The 12500-nt window shown below is 48.1% G+C and overlaps 1 protein-coding gene across 1 annotated transcript in view; it reads right to left on the bottom strand.

Moving 5' to 3' along the window:
• The window catches only part of unc5cb (unc-5 netrin receptor Cb), a 193591-nt gene that overhangs the window by 23485 nt on the left and 157606 nt on the right, over positions 1–12500 (bottom strand). The window contains exons 8-12 of the mRNA XM_048234673.1: positions 10794–10837; positions 7339–7352; positions 4661–4827; positions 1107–1130; positions 26–168 (exon numbers count right to left, since the gene is read on the bottom strand). Coding sequence (XP_048090630.1) covers positions 26–168; positions 1107–1130; positions 4661–4827; positions 7339–7352; positions 10794–10837 — 392 coding nt within the window. The remainder of the gene's footprint in view (positions 1–25; positions 169–1106; positions 1131–4660; positions 4828–7338; positions 7353–10793; positions 10838–12500) is intronic.

The raw sequence follows: 12500 nt of genomic DNA, 5'->3' as shown, positions 1-12500 counted from the left end.
AATGTCCATTTACTCTTTCATTCACCTTGATCTTGAGATTGGGCAGAGGGTCGAGGAGGGGCGAGTTGGTCATGGGGATCTTGTCGGCCACGTCCTGGAGCGCGTAGACGGGGCCGCGGTACATAGCCGCCGCAGACGTCAGGTCAGGTGGAGCGGTGAGGAGATCAGCTGGACATGCAGCGGGAAAAAGGAGGAATACTGTCAAGACACACACTAAGGGGCCCATCACATTGATATTATGCTCCTCCAGGCGGTCAAATTCAATGATTTCCCTATGGAATTACATTACATTACATTACATTACATTTGGCTGACGCTTTTTTAACCAAAGCGACTAACAACATGGTAAACAGTAAGTTTTAGAACAATTCTCACAATTTTAGGACAGTTTAAAAAAAAACCATTAGAGTACAGTAAGAATAAGTGCGTCGGTGAGTGCTGTATTTTAACAGTTACTTGTCAGTTTAACGGCTGGTGAGTGCTAGGATCAGTAAGACTTGTTGTAAGTGTTGCTATGAGAGTAGATGTTCTCTAAAGAGCTGGCTCTTCAGGAGTTTTTGAAAGTGGAAAAGGATGTCCCTGCCCTTGTAGGAACTGGCAGTGTGTTCCTGTGAGGAACAACAGATGAGAAAAGTTTGGATTGGCTTTGAGCGTGCCGGTGGTAGAGCTAAGGCGTCGTTAGATCAGAGGGCTTGCCCGGTCTGGAGGTAGTGTAAGTCTGTATGAGGGCATTCAAGTAGGTGGGAGCAGAACCGGAGACTACTTTGAATGATAAGACTGACCACTGCAACATGACTCGTGTGGTGTAAGTGGAAAAAGGGACAAAGCTTCTAAAACCGCAAACCGCTCAGTTAAAAATAATTCAACTTTTTGAGGTTGCGTAAAAATAGGTCTTTGCTTAACTTACCTGTCTTATCCAAGTCAGGGAACTAGCCATTTAGCTAAATATAATGTATCATAGCAACAACATGCAGACCATCAGTTTCCATCTTGCATGTTTTTTTTTAACACTCCTCCACTGTGGAATGTGGGGGAGTAAAAGTGTGACTTGATTTTTTCTTCAGGGGGCCTAGCAAAAGATACACTAGTGTCTTCAGAGTGTGAACGCTGCCTAGCACTACACAGATACACTAGTGTCTTCAGAGACACTAGAAAGAGAAGGATGAAGCAGAAGAAGAACATGAAGAACAATAAAGGTTATAAAAAAAGACACAACTAAAGGAGGATCGATCAAATGAAGAGGATCTAAAGTTGCATGGTGTCTGATTTGATCAAGTCTTGCACATCTTTAACTTTCCACTAATTAGCACTAGAAGTTCACTAAAGTCCAACAGAAGTTTTGCCAAGTGCTTCCTGAATGAATTCTCATTAAAAACAACTCTGGCGTAATTCCAGAATTATTCTGTAGACATGCACTCTTTATCTGACAATTACACTCCAGGTAGGCTGTACACTCTACTCTCTCTCTCTCTCACACACACACACACACACACACACACACACACACATACACACACACACACACACAATCCTTGAATACATGCAGAAATGTACTTTAACACAGGGCCCAATCATCTTTTAAACTCTACTGACCCTCCCCAAAAAAGTGCATGTATTGTGCATGTGTATGCAGCTGTCCTTAACCCCCCCTCTCTTTCTCTCTCTCTATCTCTCTTTCTCTTTCCACTTCCCTTCATCTCTCTCATGCCACTTCTCCACAACTTCTGTACTGAACTTCTCTTCCCTCTCTCCATCTTGTCATCTGTCTATCCACCCCCTCCTTCCCTCACAGTGTTGGTGAGGAGGAGGTTGAGTAACGGCCCCCAGGTCAACAGCATCAGCAGGAATATTCAGCTTTGAAGATGCACAAGATACATTACACACACACACACACACACACACTCATACACACACACACACACACACACACACACACACACACACACACACACACACACACACACACAGACACAGACAGACACACAGACAGACACACACACACATACAGACACACATACAGACAGACAGACACACACACACACACACACACACACACAAACACAGACACAGACACAGACACACAGACACAGACACACAGACACACACACACACACACACACACACACACACACACACACACACACAGACAGACACACACACACACACACACACACACACAGACACACAGAGCAGATAACATTTGTCTCTTCCTGTTTGCATGTGCCTGGTTGCAGCGATTCTTGGACCGCAGCACATACCCCAACCCTAGGTACGCAGCCGTCACTTCTCCCAGAGAACAGATGGCTTCTGCATGAACAAGATACACCCTCTTAGGTACCCCTGAACACACACACACACACACACACACACACACACACACACACACACACACACACACACACACACACACACACACACCACACACATGAATATTCATACTGTTGCTGCTGAGCATGTGCGTCAACCTGAGGAGAAGCCTTCATCCTCCCACCTCACAACCATCATCATCATCATCTCCATGAGAAAGAGGGAGGGAGGGAGGGAGGGAGGGGTGGAGAGAGAGAGGGTGGGAGGGAGGGAGCGAGGGATGGAGAAAGAGAGGGTGGGAGAGAGAAAGAGGGAGAGGCAGAATGAGAGCAGGCTGTTGAGGCCAATTAACCCTAACCCTCTCCACCTCCACTGACGACTCATTATTGCTCATCGTCAGTGTAACTACTGGATGATATCTCCTCTCCTCCCTTCCCTCTCTCTCTTATCTGTCTCTCACTCCTCCTCTCTGCATCCCTTTGTTTCTCCTCATTCCCTCCTTTCCTTTCATCTACCAATAGCTGCTTTGCTTCACTCTCCGCCAATACTTCAGCTTCAGCCAGTTTTTTCCGCACCTCTGCTCCTCACAGCTCCTCCAGTGTTGACATTCCTCTTTCTTTTACTTTCTTTACCTATCCAATTTCTCTCCTCTCTCTCCCCCCCTCTCTCTCTATCCCTCTATTCTATTCTCTCTTTTTGAGGCACTAATAATGTCTCTCCTTTTGACTCACATTCACCCACAGACCACAAGCTCAAATCTCTGCAGCCATGGCAACCTGCCTCTCACAGTCGAGCACAGGGGCCCTCTCTAATAGCCCTCATTCTCCAACCCATCTCTTTCTCTCTCTCTCTCTCTCTCTCTCTCTCTCTCTCTCTCTCTCTCTCTCTCTCTCTCTCTCTCTCTCTCTCTCTCTCTCTCTCTCTCTCTCTCTCTCTCTCTCTCTCTATCCCTCTTTCTCTCTGTTTACTTTGCCCATCTCTCTCTCACCCTAACGATCTCTAAGCTCCTTATTCTCTCTCTCTCTCTCTCTCTCTCTCTCTCTCTCTTCCTATATCTTACTCTATCCATTTCTTTCTATTATGTTCACTGCAATGAGATACTGCCTTACCTTCATGCTGTATTCCCTTCTCTCCTCCTCCTCCCCTCTCCTCTCCCCATCTCACCTGCCCCCCCACGTATCTAATTAACATTGAATGTGCCACGCCGACAGACCTAATTACGGCTGCGTGATGACTTGCAGATTGCCTTCATATCAAAGTGACAGGAATCCTAATGGCGCCTTGACAAGAACGTCAGGCCAGTCACAGCTCTCTCACTCACTCACGCTGGTTCCAATTGGCAGATAATACGACTCTGTTCCATTGGAATTATAAATGTCTGTCTTTACCCTCCTGTACTCGCACGCACACACACACACACAAATACACACACATACACACACACACACACACACACACACACAAATAAACACACACACACACACACACACAAACACACACACACACACACACACACACACACACACACACACACACACACACACACACACACACACACACACACACACACACACACACACACAAACTTATACATACACACCACACACACAAACACACACACACACTGTTGACATATATCAGCTGGAAATGTATTGTGCTGTGCAGCAAAGTGAATCATTCACAGTGAAATGATCTGTCAGTTTACTTTAACCTGATATTGAGAAAATAGAGATTTGTGTGTGCGTGTGAGATTTCAGTGTGTGTGTGTGTATGTGTGTGTGTGTGTGGGTAGAGGGTGATAATGTGATGCGGGTGTGAAAAGCAATGCCCTTAGCTTGCCTGGAGGTTTATGTCACTGCACACTGACACGCTCTCCATGCCTTGGTATTTTACACACACACACACTGACCTACTCACATGTGGCAGGCTCATACACACACAAACATACATTAACCCATCCACCCTCCACAACACCCCCCACACACACACACACAGACCTACCCACATGTGGCAGGCTCATAAATACAGGAATGGACATTGTCACTCATGCTTTTGCTCACTGCAAAGACATGTGCATGTCTTTTTTCTCCCTTACTCCCTTTCATATTATGCCCTTTTATATCACACCCCCCCCACCCCCACACACACACACACACACACACACACACACACACACACACACACACACACACACACACACACACACACACACACACACACACACACACACACACACTCACACACACACACACACACACACACACACACACACACACACACACACACACACACACACACACACACACACACCCCTCCTGTCCCCTTACCTGTAATGGTGCGTCTTGATGCTGGCCGGATCTGGAAGCCCCGTTGAGGGCGGACGAGTCCATGATGTCCGAGTGGAAGTCACGGTGGTTCTTGCGGTAGACGAAGAGTGCCACGATGACGGAGATGACCAGGCACATGATGACGGCGATGGCCCGATGCCCATACAGTGCCACGTCGTCCGTACTCGGGGCGCTGTAAGAGAGGGGGTTAAGAGAAGAGAGGTCGTTCATCCGGCTGGTCTAATGGCCGGACCGAGCCTCTGAGGAAGATGTCATGTTTATCCCGCTCGCTCTCCGATTGATATCACATTTATTGCAGCTAGCGAGAGATACGGAGACAGAGATGCTATCGCGAGTGGGGGGTGGGGGTATTAATATCCTGCTGATGGATAGGGGCTGGATATTAATGGCAGCAGGACTTCATTACGGCTCCGCCAATGACCGCAGTTTCCTGACCCAAATGGCTCATCACTGAAGAAAGCAGGAGATTGCAAAAGTGGAGTAAGACTGGCAAGGAACCGCGGGCAAATTGACATTATTGCCAACAGCCTGTCATGCATTTCAAGTCATCTAAAGACAAGAAGAGGACCAAAAAAAAAAAAAAAACTACACACACACACACACACACACGAGACAGCAGCTACAGAAGTAATCCGAGCAGAGGAGCTTTTTGTTTTAAATGAGGGAGCTTGGCGCATGCAGGGAGGAGCGCAGCCACCTCATCTGTGTCACAGGGAAGCCAAGAGAAAGATGAAGCTAGCTGATATCTGCTGAGGGATATTAACAGAGTGAGCAATAGAGAACAGCACTGGCGCAGTCAGAGAGGGATAGGCCCAGCAAGACACAGGAAGATTGCTTTCCGCTCGGAGGAAACACACACACACACATGCGTGCGCATGCATTTACACGCAGGAGGTTGCTTTTTGCCCCAAAGGTGCCTGGGAAGGGGCCCGGGGCCACCAGGGGTCACATGTTTACCACAGCGAGGAGTGAGGAGAGGGGGCCATCATTGTTACAAGATGTATGGATGAGGCGTCCTGGGAGGAGGGCGAAAGATGCTGTGAGCGGCTTCACAATTACGCAAGTCTGGGTGACAAAGCATATACTGTCATTTCCGCAGCCTGGCTTTGTAGCCCCCCACAAACACTACTTCTACTCAGAAAGACTCCTTGATACAATCTCTGGAAATGGTCCCAGTTTGAGGTTGCTTCTTTTATCTTTCTCTCTCTTCATTTTTTTTTTCCTTCTCCCTCTCTTTTCTTTTCTCTTTTTTTTTCAGTGCCAATTCCAGCCGAGTGAGACAGACTTTTGACAAGCTGTCATTATAACCCGCCATCACACAGACTGTCCTCTTTCAGGTCCTCTTAATAATGGTGATAAATGCGGTTTCCTGTCAGTGCCGTGACAGCCTAACGAAACACTCTTTTCTAAAGCGCCTCGGGCACTGCAACAACTCCTCCTTTCTTCTCTCTTCCCCTCCTCGGCATACAGATCTCCTCACACACAATGAAACAACCCCTCGCAAAGACTATTGATTTCAAAGTCAATACGTAATAAAAAGAGTGACCTCGGCACTCCGTGTTTCCACACCAGATGACTTCATGCGTGTCGAGTCTTTCATTCGCACCCAAACGGAACCGTGTGTTTGGGCAGCTGAGAGCCAGGGACATAAATTACCTGTGCGCACACCATGGTGCTTGTTCCAGCCTAGAGATCCTACAGCGAAGTGGTGTCATCTTCTGACCCCCCACCCCACCCCACCAGCACCAAATTTCTCCCCACCAGCACCAAATATCTCCCCACCAGCACCAAATATCTCCCCAAGGGCAAGTTGCAGGGTGCCTGCAGTCTGCAGTTCCCAAACCGCCCAGTAGATGGTAGTGTCATCCATCCTTATCTCTCCCTAATCTACCACAGGCGAAGAGTAATGTCTTCACGCATGAGCTGAACCTCCACACATCATAACAGTAGTCATTACCGGTGCCAGATCAAATAGACTCCTGAAGCACTGGACGTGATCCGTCAGATGAGATGAAGGTGGTTCAGGAGCCCAGTGGCCACTGCTGGGCGTAGCGGGAGGGCATTGGTCTAGTGGGGAAGTGCTCTGGGCGGCGTTTGATAGCCTGCTTAAGTGATGCCGTCAAATGCTCACGGAGTGATTATCATACACAGCCCTCGGCAGTGTTCTGAACCTCTTCATTCTCACACCCTTATTACCCCCCCCCCCCCCCCACCATCCAACCCTCCCCGCGCTGCATGCGTAGGAGGGGATGTGAGAACGTACACTACATGTGAGTGTGCATGTGTGTGTGTGTGTGTAGGTGCATGGGTGTGTAAGTATGTGTGAGCTACTGTAAATGTCTCCGTGTGTGGGTGAATGAATGGCTGGGTGTGTGTGTGTGTGTGTGTGTGTGTGTGTGTGTGTGTTTGTGTGTGTGTGTTTGTGTGTCGTGTGTGTGTGTGTGTGTATTTGTGTGTGTGTATTTGTATTTGTGTATGCGTTAATGCGTAAATGCGTTAATGCCGCGATGTGTGTGTGTGTGTGTGTGTATTTGTGTGTGTGTGGGTGCCATTTTAAAGGGGAGAACCCATCACTGTCAGGCCCCTGGCTGCAGTCTCCCCCAGGAGCTTTAATCACCGCGGTGGCATCAGGGATCTGTCTCTTTAACGGCCGCCTTGCCCTCCAAAACAGGACCCGCCTGACCTCGGAACTCCACTCTCCTCCTTCTCCGAGAACTTTCCAGAAAAAACAGAGGACATCGCTTTTGCTGTGTATTTACCTGTGTGTGTTTGAGTGTGTGTGTGCGTGTGTGTGTGTGTGTGTGTGTATTACATAGGAGAGCATCAACTAGCTTGAGTTCCACAATCCCAAGAAAATAACACCTGGCTTCCAGCGGTTGTCTACTCTCAAGGGGTGTGACGAGTCCTTTTGAAAAATGAATGTTTGTATGTGTGTGTGTGTGTGTGTTTGTTTGTTTGTTTGTTTCTGGGCTCTGAATAGATGCATTTACTTGTGTTTACTTCTCTGCATGTGTGTGGGCCTGATAGCAAGAGGCAACATGGTATCTGAGTTTGAGACGGTCAGGTGCTGCATGTGATCCTGCATGTGCATCTGTGTGTGTGTGTGTGTGTGTGTGTGTGTGTGTGTGTGTGTGTGTGTGTGTGTGTGTGTGTGTGTGTGTGTGGTCTCTGAGTTGGAGACGGTCAGGTACTGTATGTGATCCTGCATGTGCATCTGTGTGTGTGTGTGTGTGTGTGTGTGTGTGTGTGTGTGTGTGTGTGTGTGTGTGTGTGTGTGTGTGTGGTCTCTGAGTTGGAGACGGTCAGGTACTGTATGTGATCCTGCATGTGCATCTGTGTGTGTGTGTGTGTGTGTGTGTGTGTGTGTGTGTGTGTGTGTGTGTGTGTGTGTGTGTGTATGTGTGTCTGTGTGTGTGTGTGTGTGGTCTCTGAGTTGGAGACGGTCAGGTACTGTATGTGATCCTGCATGTGCATCTGTGTCTGTCTCTGTCAGTCTAGTTGTGTATGTTATAATATGAAGTGAGTAAGAGTGACCATGTGTGTGTGTGTGTGTGTATGTGTGTGTATGAGTATGTGTGTGTGTGTGTGTGTGTGTGTGTATGAGTATGTGTGTGTGTGTGTGTGTGTGTGTGTGTGTGTGTGTGTGTGTGTGTGTGTGTGTGTGTGTGTGTGTGTGTGTTGTGTGTATGTACCATGTATGTACTGTATACGTGTATGTATGACTGTGCATGTATGAGTGTGTATATTTGTGTGCGCAGCAAACCTGAAGCGTGTTGTGTGGACGTGCAGAGAATCCAGGGCACTGAATAGCCGCCCCCGCAGGCACCGTCGGACCTGATCCGATATCGATCGGCCTGTGATCTGGCTAAGCCAGCGGCCAGGAGAGGTGATGGGGCTGGGGTGGGGCAGGGTGGTTGGGGCCCACGCTAACAGCCTTTGATTAGCTGCCAGACGTTTAGCGCCAGGCTGCGCGTCTCTCTGACACGGGACTCTCCCGCTCTGGACAAGGTGAGAAACGGACATGCTCCGCATCCCAAACACCTCCACTCAAGCCAGAGAGGGTAGAGCAGAGGAGAGGAGAAGAGAGAAGAGAGGAGAGGAAAACAGAGGAGAGGAGACGAAAAGAGAGAAGAGAGGAGAGTAAAACAGAGGAGAGGAAAAGAGAGAAGAGAATGGAGAGAACAGAGGAGAGGAAAAGAGAGAAGAGAGGAGAGGAGAACAGAGGAGAGGAGACGAAAAGAGAGAAGAGAATGGAGAGAACAGAGGAGAGGAAAAGAGAGAAGAGAGGAGACGAGGAAAAGAGAGGAGAGGAGAGCTAAAGGAGAAGAAAGAAGAAAGGAGATGAGATGAGAAGGAAGCAGAGAACAGAGAGGAGAGGAGAGGAGAGATGAGAGGAGAGGAGAAAGGAGGAGAGGAGAGGAGAGGAGAGATGAGAGGAGAGGAGAAGAGAAGAGAGGAGAGGAGAGGAAAAGAGAGAAGAGAGGAGAGGAGAGATGAGAGGAGAGGAGAAAGGAGGAGGAGAGATGAGGTAAGCAGAGGAGGAGTAAAGAGTAAAGAAGAGGAGAGGAGGAAGAGAGGAGATGAGATGAGAGGTCTAGAAAGGAGAGGAGAGGAGAGGATAGGACAGAGGCACTGCCACTGCTTTATCAGTGCAGCAGGGACTACATCAAAGCTGCCAACACGGGTCCTTAAACTAAAGCAGCAGAACAACAGAAACATGCCTGTGTCTGGACATCATCTTTCTCCAGGGTGTTTAAAACCATTCACACCACACTTCATCACATGTCCGCTCACTGACTAACGCTCCAGGGTGGCTCCCATGTATCAGGGGAAGCCATTACAGCGGGAATATCTAGTACATTCATCGTCTCAATGCAGCCTCAACACACACATCATGGTTTCACCATCTCGATGAAGTGTTTCTAAACACACACATCATGGTTTCACCATCTCGATGAAGTGTTTCTAAACACACACATCATGGTTTCAGGCAGCCTGGGTTCCCACCTCCATAGTGCCTGTTTAATGATGGGCCCCTCGGAGTGCATGAATAAATGGACAAGTCGGAAGGGGGATGAGAGATGGGACGGAATGAGATGAGAGTCTGCTGATAGCATCTCACTGCTCTTCCTCTACCAAGCCTCCACATCGGAATAAGCATACAGGCACATCCTCCTCCTCCTCCACCCCCCCCCCCCCCCCCCCACCTCCACCTCCTCATCCTCCTCCTCCTCCTCCTCCTCCTCCTCCTCCACCCCCACCTCCTCCTCCTCCACCCCCATCTCCTCCCTCATCCTCCTCCCCCCCCCCCCTCCTCCTCCTCCACCCCCCCACCTCCTCCTCCTCCACCCCCATCTCCTCCTCCACCTCCTCCTCCTCATCCTCCTCCTCCTCCACCTCCTCCTCCTCCTCCGTCTCCTCCACCTCCTCCTCCGTCTCCACCTCTCCTCCTCCTCCTCCTCCTCCCCTCCTCCTCCACCTCCTCCTCCTCCTCCTCCTCCTCCTCCTCCGTCTCCTCTTCCCTCTGCTCCATCAGACTCTCCTTTCTCTGAACGTGCTTTGATGATAAGGTGGGGAGTTGCCGTTGTGGATCGGGGGAAGTTGAGCATTAAAATGTAGCACTTAGATTAATGCATTTCTTTAGAACGCAGGAAGCCTTACTTTCTTCTTTTTTTTTTCTTTTTAGAGAAAGGAAAAGGAAGAAGAACAATACTAGAAGATTGGGAAGTAGGAAAAAGGCCAGATCTGAGATCTGGAGAAATGGCAGGATATGTGTAGGAAAAGCCACTACTTTACTCTCTGTGTGTGTGTGTGTGTGTGTGTGTGTGTGCAGCGTGTGTGTGTGTGTGTGTGTGTGTGTGTGTGTGTGAGTGAGGAGTGAGTGAGAGTGTTTTGTACACGCATTTGTATTTGTGTGTATTGTACCGTACCAAGCCTCTGACATAAGGTAAACAAAAGGCTTTTCAAAGGAACAAGGAAAGGCCAGGATACACTCCTTGTTGAAAAAAAAAAGATAAATGGTAAAATGGTGAAAAACAGGGAGAAAGGCAACAAAAATGCAACAGAAGGTGGATGTTTGAGAAAGAAAGGAAGACACAAACAGAAAATAACATAAAAGAACTCACATGGATATCCAACATCAGGCCTTTCTTTGGGCTCTGAGGACTTCTGATAGAAAGAACCTTGAGGATGGGAGAGAGAGGAGTCGGGTGAAGAACAAATGCAACACAAAACGGATGGAACACAATCAAACCAAGGCAACATCAAGGCATTCTCAAGAGTATGGTGGCAGTCCGGTCCCCTCTATTAGTGTGTGTGTGTGTGTGTGTGTGTGTGTGTGTGGGGGGGGGGGGACATCTGCAGGGATGTGGGACGTCTCCTGAGCGGCAACTCGATGCTAAAGATCCTTAATGTGCGCTACTGGCACTGCACCAACACTAGTAATGAGGCTGTGTACACATATATCACTGACACAGCAGCAGACTACACACACACACACACACACACACACACACACACACACACACAGCAGACTACACACACACACACACACACACACACACACACACACACACTACACACACACACACACTACACACACACACACACACACACACACACACACACACACACACAAACACACACACACAAACACAGGAACACACACACACACACAAACAGAAACACACACTGCTGCGGAGAAAATATTCGCTTGACTCACTGGGAACAAGAAGGGATAGACAAACAATGAGCTCTGTGTGGAGAGGGATGCACTGTGTGTGTGTGTGTGTGTGTGTGTGTGTGTGTGTGTGTGTGTGTGTGTGTGTGTGTGTGCATGTGTGACAGCCAGACAGGTAGACATATAGATGGGCAGCAAAATCGATCACTTGATGGATGGAGCGTTTACATCCATGTAGTCAGACATTAGAGAGTAAAAGGGGGAGTGAGTGAGAGAGAGAGAAAGAGAGTGAGAGAGAGAGAGAAAGAGAGAGAGAAAGAGAGTGTGAGAGAGAGAGAAAGAGAGTGAGAGAGAGAGAAAGAGAGAGAGAAAGAGAGTGAGAGAGAGAGAGAGAGTTGTTGGTAGAACATGTTGTGTATCTCAGGCAAGACAGAGGAGAATATGTGCATACAATGCAAGTGACTCAATGTACACATAATGTACACAATGTACAATCTAAATGTACATGTCATTTACATACATTACCATAGTTATATTACATTACATTTTTCAGTTCATATACTGTGCAAATCATTACAATTTAGGTGCACTCTGGCATGAAGTATTTTCTACAGTGTATGTGTTTGTACTAAATCTGCAAAACACACCAAGAGCGTGGGACAGCATAATCAATCATTTTCTAACACTCCCAACAACCTACCACACAGAACCCAGTGAACCTCATCTCTGAAGGTGAAAAGAGGCAGAAAACTTCTGTTTTCTAAATCAGTCAGAAGAAACCAGGCTGGAAGGCACAGAACCTTCTCTGTGTGTGTGTGTGTGTGTGTGTGTGTGTGTGTGTGTGTGTGTGTGTGCATGCACACAACACCACAACTCAAACACAGCCACCCACCGACTTGCCGGGCATGTTTTGAGTTCTATTGTGCCGTGTAGCAAATGGCATGCTCACCTCCCCTGCTTGATAAGGAGAGAGAGTCTGTCTCTGCCCTTGTATTTATATCTGTCCTGCCCTTTCTTCCGATCGATATGTCGAGAAAATGTCATCTGTCTCGGAGTTGAGTTACCAAAGCTCTCAAAAGCAACATCATAACAATCTAAGACAGGCCAGGGATGACACACACACACCAGAGCTACTGCAGGTCAAACACCATTAACTGAGAATTCAC

The sequence above is a fragment of the Alosa alosa genome, chromosome 23, assembly GCF_017589495.1.
Source record: "Alosa alosa isolate M-15738 ecotype Scorff River chromosome 23, AALO_Geno_1.1, whole genome shotgun sequence".
Taxonomy (NCBI): Eukaryota; Metazoa; Chordata; class Actinopteri; order Clupeiformes; family Clupeidae; genus Alosa; species Alosa alosa.
This window is presented reverse-complemented; position numbering and strand designations above follow the sequence as displayed.